General features: G+C 36.7%; 2 protein-coding genes and 3 long non-coding RNA genes across 5 annotated transcripts; 4 read left to right on the top strand and 1 right to left on the bottom strand.

Annotated features, from left to right (window-relative positions):
* Positions 1 to 1,418: 1,418 nt before the first annotated feature.
* On the top strand, positions 1,419 to 2,107 carry Sgs5bis (salivary glue protein Sgs5bis). The gene is made up of 3 exons (XM_030390959.2): positions 1,419 to 1,696; positions 1,758 to 1,946; positions 2,012 to 2,107. Exons 1-3 carry the CDS (start codon positions 1,480 to 1,482, stop codon positions 2,041 to 2,043), a joined length of 438 nt encoding a protein of 145 aa, XP_030246819.1. The 5' UTR covers positions 1,419 to 1,479; the 3' UTR covers positions 2,044 to 2,107.
* A 1,666-nt stretch (positions 2,108 to 3,773) lies between these two features.
* Positions 3,774 to 4,132, top strand: LOC149092257 (uncharacterized). The gene is made up of 2 exons (XR_016196213.1): positions 3,774 to 3,998; positions 4,055 to 4,132. It is a non-coding gene; the product is annotated as an uncharacterized LOC149092257 (long non-coding RNA).
* On the bottom strand, positions 3,841 to 4,138 carry LOC149092256 (uncharacterized). The gene is made up of 2 exons (XR_016196214.1): positions 4,057 to 4,138; positions 3,841 to 4,005 (listed from the first exon to the last, which is right to left on the bottom strand). It is a non-coding gene; the product is annotated as an uncharacterized LOC149092256 (long non-coding RNA).
* A 196-nt stretch (positions 4,139 to 4,334) lies between these two features.
* Positions 4,335 to 5,463, top strand: LOC108659695 (uncharacterized). Its single transcript, XM_089256321.1, has one exon. It carries the CDS (start codon positions 4,513 to 4,515, stop codon positions 5,182 to 5,184), a length of 672 nt encoding a protein of 223 aa, XP_089112447.1. The 5' UTR covers positions 4,335 to 4,512; the 3' UTR covers positions 5,185 to 5,463.
* A 1,078-nt stretch (positions 5,464 to 6,541) lies between these two features.
* Positions 6,542 to 7,042, top strand: LOC149092255 (uncharacterized). The gene is made up of 2 exons (XR_016196215.1): positions 6,542 to 6,904; positions 6,960 to 7,042. It is a non-coding gene; the product is annotated as an uncharacterized LOC149092255 (long non-coding RNA).
* The last annotated feature ends 2,834 nt before the right edge of the window (positions 7,043 to 9,876 follow it).

Genomic DNA, 9,876 nt, shown 5'->3' with positions numbered 1-9,876 from the left:
CAGCGCCTAAATGTCAACAAATGGCTGCTTGAGAATCTGCACCCCACGCCCTCGCCCTCGCCTTCGCCCTCTTTGAAGTTTTTGGGTTCTGGGGCGCTTGGGCTGCTAATCCGGCGGGATCCATTTGCCTAATGCCCTGCAACAATTTCGCAGTCTTCCACACGCTCTCTGTCACACTTTGGAGTACATTTCAAATGTCTTTCAGTTGTCATAACAAAAACTTCGGGGAGCGGACGGGCATTTGATTCGTTCAGTTTTTTCCTTCTTCTTCTGTAGCTGCTTGGGTCGCATTAGCTGCCTTACGTCTTGGGTTTCGGGCGCCACGAATCGACAATAAGCGGCATAAATTTTAAAATTTCATTTTTATCGCATTACAATTTTCTCTACAGTTTTTTATGCCTCTTCATATTTTCGTATATATTTTTAAGCCACGTTTAAGTAAGATGCTTGAGTGGCATTATTGACTTTGGAGTTGATAAAGTGCCATAAATGTCACCCCATTAAAAGAGACAACAACAACCACAACAGCAGCAACAACAGCAGGAGCAGCAGGAGTTGAAACAACAACGACAACGACAACGACAACGGCAAAAAGCAACAACATCGCAAAGGTAAAGGTAAAAAGCGCGTTGAGCTACCGGCTCCTGGGGGTTGCTTGCCAGGATAATGCGCCTCAACTCAATTGGGAATTTTAAAAGTAAAGTTGAATTTCATGTTTGGCTGCGGCAATTGTCACAGATGGTTTAATTGAAGTAATTACATACGAAATCCGTCAGGATTTGCCCGCGCCAGCGCCCTTCAAATGATGACACTTTTTGCTTATTATTTTATTATTACTTACTAAGCCAACATTAGCAAGCGTTGGCGAGGGGGCAGCTGGCATGGCTTGCCCCGCCTCGCCCCCCTCGGCAAAGGGTTAATGGCGTTGTTTGACTTTTGTTTCTGCGCCATTGCAGTCCGCAACGAGCAGCGCTTTCCGCTCCTCTAATGCTAATGAGCTAATGACTGCTGCGTGTAATTACCGACCGCTGAAAAGGTGTCATCATTATTTATGGCCGTATCTTACATTTTATTATTATTATTTTGAATATATTTTTCCATATTTTTGTCCCATATTTCATGTTGCTAACCAAGCTCGACCAGTTCCACAAGCATTGTCCAAGTGGAAGCTGCTTAGGACAGGCTCATCTCAGCTCTCACAAAAATCCGCAGTCTCCTATATGATATGATATAGTAGAGTTCTGTCTCATTGGTGAGTCATGTCTAGAGCTGAAATGGCAATCTATTAATATATAAAATATGGGCTTTATTTGCCTAGCGTGCTCAGCTGCTCAAATATGATTACTTATATATGTATATTTGTATTTAATGTATATTTATATATAAATATATTTAAACGAAAATTGCTATAAAAAGCCTTCCGCCGGAGGTAGCAACCAGAGTAGTCCTAACTAGTCTATTGTTAACAAGAAATTCGAAATGTTTCGTGTCCTATTCGTATTGACTGCCGTAGTTTATGCTGTGGAGAGCACGTTCTTCATCAAGCCAGCTCCGCCCATCTTCATACCTCCAAGCAAGTGTAATATCTATCAAAAGAACTTGTGCTGGGTACTCGACGAATGCGTGTGTCGTCCGATCCAAAATCCTTGCCTGAGGGATGCTGAGAATGAATTCAGAATCAAGACTTGCAGAAGACGTAGGTGATCTGTTATTAGATAACTGTTCTTGATTTAATCGAATCTTAAATGGACCTCTAGCACTCGTGCCTGTATCGGAGGAGATTTGTAAGTATTTCATTCCGAAGGTCTGTCTCCTCAAAAAGCCAGTGATAGCGTCCGTACTTGTGCGCCCAAAATGCGGCTGCAAGAGCTTGCCCGACGAGTTGAAGCAACGTAAGTTCAAGAGTTTGTGCGCACTTCAGAAATTCTCAGCCCAAAACCGAACAGGTAAGTGAATTCCCAAAATAATGTCTACAGATCAAATTTAATTATTTTTGTCTCTTTCCCTTAAGCTTATCTGAACTACAAAGGATGTCTCTTCTAATCCAATGTTATTTGTTGACCAATTATAATCTTGTTTTTAATAAAGTTTAACTGCATGCATTCAATTTGTTGATAATTGTTTATTTTTATTATATATGAATGACACATACAAAATATATGGTATGTAGTTAATTTTAGCGAGAATTAATTTATAATTTTTTTGCTAATCACAGGTGAACAAGGTTGGGGCTGTTTTCAATAGTAGAATATTTTAGAAATATTTTAAATTATAAACGCAACTAAATAATTAAAGTTTTATAATCTAGTATTGTCAGTAAAGTCATAAGCATCTGAGTGCCACAGGGAACATTAATTAAATAATATAAAACACTGAATCAATAATATTTATAAACGCAAATCAACAATATGAATATCTAGAAATTAAATAAATATAACTTTGAATTCATGGTGCTATTAGTTGTTTCAGACAGTCTGCATAGCAGTTATGGAAAAGTTTTTATCCGTTTATAATAAACTAGAAAAAATATATTGAATGCTCAGGGGCGAAACTACTCGATTAGGAGATTCTCTCAACTCTGCAATTAGCTGATATTCCGCTCATTCGGTACTTCTCTTATGCACACATGCAAAAAAGACAGGCACAGATACATTAGCATAAACCGCTCTGCTAACTGCAGTGTGGACAATAAAATGAGACCTTACTCGTTAAATAATATTCTTGCCCTGGAACTATCTACATCTATCTTTGAGAAGGTGATAAGAACGTTTGAGTGTGTGTATTTGCAAGTAAATCATACATACATATATATAGTAGCTGAAATACATTTTTTTTTCTTTCAAATAAAGTGTGAATGGGAGTGTAATATCTAAAATCTGTGAACTGCAAAATCTTTGTAAAGTGTATACTTATTTTTTTATTTGATTGATGCAAAGAATTAATTTCAATTAACAATTTAATTTAACGCCAGAGCAACAAAGGAATTCATATTTTTACCATTTTCTCTTTTAAATATATTTATATTTTATACATTAATGTATAAAATATATGTTTAGTTTATTAATTATTTTTATAAAACGGTTTATATTCGCTTTATTGGGCTTTAAGATAAGGATGTTGACTGTGGGATAATTAAGGGATATTAAGATACTCATTACGTGTTGGCATTGGAGTTGTTGGTATTTTGATGTCAATGTGTCGCTATTGCAAAATGGGAGTATGTAAAAATCTGAGATATGATAAACTTGTACTGCGTATACATGTAAAAGAAATCTCTAAATCATATGTCTTCTGAGACCTCGGCGATGGATAGACAGACACACGGACAGATGGATATGGCTGCATCTCAGTTTGTCGCCCTGATCAAGAATATATATATACTTTATAGGGAGTGCCACGCCTCCATCTGCCTGTTATATACATTTTTACAAATCACTATGCACTGATTTTTAATTTTCAGTGGTTAAAATAACAGCTCTGAAATCGGACCATAACCATTAACACAATACCCGTGTATGATCCAGCTCATATGAGCTTCGCAAGTACTGCAACTTTAACTTTCAGTCAGCAACTGTTTATTTTTAAATTCGATGTGAGCTTGTAGGCTGAAAAGCTCTATGAGCTTTGCCATTTCATTCCTTTATTTACTTTTCTAAATAAATACATCTGAAGAACAGGCGGCAGATATTATATATTTAATATCTCGAAATTCACCTGCTCAAACAATTACTTGGCTCAGTCTTCAGCTATAAAAGGCATTGCAGACTCAAGCATTCATTCGTATCAACAGCATCTGCTCCCCCGATCGCAATGTTCAACGTAAAACTCTTGATTTTCTTCGCCGTGGTCCTCTGCGCGGCCCAGGATTGCGTGCTCGGCGAGTCTGATGTGGACCCGGACATCGATATTGACGAACCAGACAGTCCTGAAGCAGACATCCTTAGCTCCAAATGCGCTTATAGTAGATGTCGCTGCTCTTGCGGCGACCCAGCTTAACGGTAAGCACTTGAGAAATTAAATTGAACTTAACCTAAAAGTTCTTGAATTTTTACAGACAAAATGCTGAACCAGAAAATAATAATTGTTGGCAAATTGTTTAATTGTTTTCAATAAAATTGTTGTATCATTTAAATCTGAACGTTTTATTTCACCCCTATATACATTTTATATACAAGTTCTAGAAGTATTATGTTACGGTAAGGCAGAATTGAGAAACCTATAGCCAACGAAATAGGATAAAAGACGTTTATGGCCAGCTGTCTATATTCTTTGCAAATTGCAAAGCTAATTTAACCTTAAAGGCTTTATTTGGATACTTCATTGGGTTTTCCAAAACTATTGATGCCTACTGGGCTGCCAACCATCGACATGGGCTAGAAAATACCGACACATTTTAGCTTATTTTTACAAAAACAAGTCAGACATCAAATCAATGACAAGTTCAAAATTTTCAGTTAAAAATAATTATTGTATCAACGAATACGACGGCGTTTCGACTTACCTTTGAGGAAAATGATGCCCTTCAATCGAACATTGAGTTCCGAGGAACTGCATGAGTTGACCAAGTGGATGTCCAATTTGCAGATAAAGCTCGACAATCGGACACGTCGCGAGCTCTCGGATGTCGTGAACGTTGCTCAAATAATTAAGAAATTAAATTCAAAGCTGGTCGACATGTCCTGCTACAAGTCGCACAGCAGCCTAGCCCTAAAGCTAGAAAACTGGGAGATCTTTAACCACAAAGTGCTTTGTAAAGTGGGTCTGAAATTGTCCCAGAGCGACTTGACGCAGCTTGCCTCGGGCAGTCTGGCTGCATTGAAGTGCCTGCTTTATTATTTGATGACCTGGAATCGAGATGGAATATCGCCAGTGAGCCCAACCAAGAGGATCTCATCGAAAGGCAACAAGAAGAAAACCTCCCAGAGTTTATCTGGTAGCACGGAGCACCCTACCGAGCCGGATATGCTAGAAGATGGAAAGAACGTGCCGTATGCTAAATACAAGCGAGTGATCCAGGAGAATTACAAAAAGAAAAGATATCTTAACTCCATAAGCCACAAGGCCAAGTATCTGGACAGCCTTATGATGGTAAAGGACGACCGTATCAATTTTCTTCAGGAACGCCTCGCCGCACTTGCCGCACTAGCCAATCACAATGAAAAAAATTGTGATCAGGCCGATTAGCAGCGCTTTGGTATTTGGTATTAATTGTTGCCCCAATCCGTGATCAATGAGTGATCCCTTCAATGCACATTGGCTACTTCCCATCCATATATTTGCGTCAGACTTGATTTTTCGATGTTAATGTGCTAATATTCATTTGACACACGGAAGGTGTGCAGGGTGTCGGGTTTTCGATTGGTTTTAGCGAGGATCGTAATTATTAAATATGTCGTATTTTATTATTTATAATGATACATTTTCTTTTCAGGATCGATTAAAAATACTAATATAGTATTATAATGCTTGTATATTTATTTTACGTATGATTTATATATAAACTTATTATATTTACTGTTCAGCTGTTCAGAGTCACTTAGTTGTCTTTAAATACATTGATACGTTTTTTCCAGCAGACTTCGGAATCGATTCCTGTAGTTTCGGAATATTGCATTTTTAACTAATTTTAACTGAATTTTACAATAATTTCATGTCTTGCCTGTTTTTGTTATTTTCTAAAAATATGATCAGAAATAATTATAATTATAATTAATAATTAATAATAATAATTGATTCTTGGGTAAAACAGGCAATATAAATAAAGAGGAGAAATTTCATTTCTTTCATGCCATTTATTTCAAAAATATATTTTTATTTTCATATGTTAAATTATAAAAGTGAATGAATCATAATCCATAGGTACTATAGGTTATTAATATTAGGCGACGCACCTGAATAATATTTAGGTGCAAAGCCCTATTATTAAGGTCAATAAATATTGTTGATCAATAATGTAAATAATCATAAATAAATAAAAATAATTTTGTTTTATGGAAATTATGACAATTAATGTCCGAATGCTCGACCTTAAAATACCCTGTACTTGAAGTAATATAAATTAATTTTTGTATATAAGTATAATTCATTGTTCCAGAGAGTATATATAAGACAATCCGTAAAAGGCAATCAGTTCAGATAAAGATTATTTCAATTATTATTTTAGCATCTACATCGTTTATAGTTAAATCATCAGATACAGTTTATTCAATTTTTACATTAATTTATTTTAATATATTCCTTAATACTTACACACATATTTATATATAACTCTTTACCTGTGGAAATCATTAATAGCTCCGTCTTATTGCGATTTTTTCTAACCTTGGAATTCCATCAAAATCAGAAAAAATATTGTGAAACAAATTTATCAGAGTAATTCCTGCATATAGTTTTATTTTAGTCTGTCAATAAGAAGCCATCGGACTACAAAATTCCCTAAACGATTCACTGACCTCATTCAAGGTTATCGATATTATTACAGTGTACTCTACATCTTTTAAAGATCAATGTAAATAAATAACATTACTGTTCCATTTTTTGAACTCTGCATCTCATATTTGTTTTTCGTAAGAAAAACAATAATTGCAAAAATATCTCAAAATACATCTGCTTAAACAATTACTTAACTCAGTCTTCGACTATAAAAAGGCGTTCAACTGTTGCAGACTCAAACAGTGTCAATACCTTCATTCGTATCAACAGCATCTGCTCTTCCCATCGCAATGTTTAACGTAAAACTCTTGATTCTCTTCGCCGTGGTCCTCTGCGCGGCCCAGGATTGCGTGCTCGGCGAGTCTGATGTGGACCCGGACATTGATATTGACGAACCAGAGAGTCCTGAACCAGACAGTCTCTGCGCCAGATGCGGCTGTGGTAGCTGCGCTTGCGGTATCCCAGCTTAACGGTAAACACTTGAGAAATTAAAGTGAACGTAACCTAAAGTCCTTAAATATTTACAGGGCAGGGAAACTACCAAGTCCAAAAATATTAATCATTTGCAAATTGTTTTCCTTTTGTCATTAAAATTGTTGTTGCCTTTGAATCTAAGTGTTTTCTTTCACCAGTCCCCCTGAATATGTCGGCCTGCTCACCGCACCGTTCTCAATGCCGTACTTTGTGCGCTCAATTGTGAAGCTTTTGATGCTACAATTCACAGAAAATCATTTTCATTGCATTGATCACTTGTTTATTCATAGCCATTCACTCGTTGGCAAAGTAATTTCTTTGCTCTTTATGCTCTACGCTTTCTTGACTTCACAGCGACAATCAGAAACAAAGCAAAAGTAATCATGTCCTACACCTTCTTCTTTGCTGCTGCTCCGTCGCTGCGCTTCTCTTTGTATACCCTATGAAATGTGTGTGGGTATATTATGATTTCAGGTAGAAATATGTAAAGAACATACAAAGAGTTTTATAGATTGAAAGAATACAAATAAAAATAAATAAAAAATTTTAAAATTATGAACATGTAAATTTAACAACAATAAAAGAAAAGCAAAATTATTTTAGGTTGTTGAGCCCAGTTCAATTGTATTCCCTTCTAGCGAACCCTTTCACAATTGGAGACAAATTTGAGCGACTGCAGAGGCTTTTGTGAGTGTCGCCACAGGACATGTGGCATCTCCACCTAATAACCTTAAAAGCCTTATCGAGTCATTTAATATGAAAACAAGCAATTAAAATGATGAATATGCAATAAATGTGTATACACACATTAAAAAGGACAATTCTGTGCCCCAGCTATCCATCCATACATTTTATATGCTAATGAGTAGAACATTTTTTATCTAAAAAGCAAAAAAATGCGGACACACATTTGCCTAATGAAAATAGCGCCATTAAAATGAGAAAAACAACTTTAGATACCGAAATTCGAAACACGCCGAGTTTTGGCAATTAAAATGCTCCGACCAGAAGGTCCTGTCAACCTTCCACCCGTGCCGTTGCGTCCCGCTGACTTTGAATGTATACAAAGCGAGTCTATGTGAGTGCATGTGTGTGTGAGTGAGTGTGTGTGTGTGTGTGTATCGGACAACGATCGCCTAGCAAATTAGAGATTAACACGCATGTGCCATCCTTCTTTGGGTATTTTAGTTCATTGACCGCTATGCGGCAATAAAACTACTTAAGTTTCCAAAATTTTAACTAAGTGCCAAAGTCGCGGCCAGTTTTATAACTCTACGAATTAGACCAATTTGATGAAACTATAAAACTGTCAAATCGCACAAATGCACCGACTAGGAGGACTTGCTATAGCGCGTGGTCAAAATATATAAAGAGGAAAAAGGTAACATAGATAGACAAACCGAGGAGGGGCGACCCCTGGCTAACCACGCGTCCTGTGCGCTCAATAAGCTATGACGAGTGCGAGCCACGCACGTTAGAAGTGCAGCTAGTCAAAGGCTCTGTGAGAGGGTGAGGGAGAGGGAGAGAGTGGGAAAGACAAGGTAGAGCAAAGGTGCAAGAGAATTATATACTGACTCTCTGGAGTACGGTGAGGGAGGACAGAGCAGAGCAGAGCGAGGGACGCCTTCGGCTGGGTGTGTTGCATCTCTCAATGCCAACATAACATATTAATTAAACTGCCCACGAGCCTATGCGCCTGTCAGACTGCCAGTCAGTCAGTCGGTTGGCCAACCCGCTGTCAGCTGGAGGTCAACTTCGGTCAGTTGCTTAATTATGTTACAAGCTCCGCGCTTCCGTTATGAACTATAATTAAGTTTAATTATATTTTGCATTTTTAACTTATTTATTTGTTTTTCGTATTGCAGCCATTTAATTTGATAATTGCAATTACGTGCGCACTCAACGCATGCCCCTCGTTAGCCTAGCTGATGGGTTAATTGGCTCTTAATGTCTGGCAAATTGTCTGGCAGCCCATTTAACGATGCCATATTATGGGCCTATGACGTATATAAATATGTAATCGGTATGTTAATTTGCCCTGCAACAATTATGTTTCATTTGCCCATTGCAATTGTATATGGCCACGTTTCACAAATGAAATGTTTCTCTCTGCTGTTGGATTTGAAAGTTGATCTCCGAAACTATTAATTTAATGCTCTTATTGTGAGTTTTATATTATGCATAAAGTGTTCTTTATTTTTTGAGATCTTAATTAAATCTCAGTAACTATTATTTTATTTCGCTTATTGAATATATGGTTTTTATAAAAGCGAGCAGAGTCATGATAGAATTTATAAAGGAACTTAATTTGATGCCTATAGCTTCTCTGAAGTTATCAATGCTCGCTTTCTCCTTAGTCTTAGTCCTTAGTGGGTAACTCTGAAACAGCTAGATCGACATTGTCCAGAAAGCGCAGTTGAAGAAGGTCTTGAGAACTATCGCTGGAATACCATAGAATTAAATGCTCTAGCAGTCAGTGGATATTGATGAATTAGAAAGAAAGAAAAATTTGACGGCAAACTCTTATCATTTACTAATGAACTTAGGCAAGATCTAACAGCTGATCAAGTGCTTGCCCTTACGACTTACCAACCCGGAAATGCAGCATAGGGAAATTTTCTTATTTTTAGCAATACTCAATAAAAAATTTCAAAATATTCAAAAACTCCATATACTTTGATTTCAGCTAATCAGAGCTCAACTTCATTAAGTTTGTCTTTTGTCTTTGTATATGCATAAATTATTTATAAATTATAGACGTCAAGCAAAGGAGATGCATAGGTGCTAAGTAAACTCTAAAAAAAAATGTATCTTTATTTACATGTATATTCTAATTATATTTATATGTATTTATTCTAATTTCAAATAAATAGCTTACACATTCGCTGTTGCCTTGCTATAGGCAGAGCACAATTAATAAATGTTTATTTGTCCATTACTTAACTAACTATCTAAATAGTTGACAGCGTG

The sequence above is a fragment of the Drosophila navojoa genome, chromosome 2, assembly GCF_054131105.1.
Source record: "Drosophila navojoa isolate 15081-1374.11 chromosome 2, UAZ_NAV_1.0, whole genome shotgun sequence".
NCBI classification, from domain to species: Eukaryota; Metazoa; Arthropoda; class Insecta; order Diptera; family Drosophilidae; genus Drosophila; species Drosophila navojoa.
Note: the sequence above shows the minus strand (reverse complement) of the source record. Positions and strands in the feature narration are given on the sequence as shown.

Excerpts from the sequence above, each read along its gene's own strand:
- Sgs5bis (XM_030390959.2), top strand. The coding sequence starts at position 1,480 with ATGTTTCGTGTCCTATTCGTATTGACTGCCGTAGTTTATGCTGTGGAG. Across the intron at positions 1,697-1,757 it reads AATCAAGACTTGCAGAAGAC|CACTCGTGCCTGTATCGGAG; the intron begins GTAGGTGATCTG and ends ATGGACCTCTAG. Across the intron at positions 1,947-2,011 it reads CTCAGCCCAAAACCGAACAG|CTTATCTGAACTACAAAGGA; the intron begins GTAAGTGAATTC and ends CTTTCCCTTAAG.
- LOC108659695 (XM_089256321.1), top strand. The coding sequence starts at position 4,513 with ATGATGCCCTTCAATCGAACATTGAGTTCCGAGGAACTGCATGAGTTG.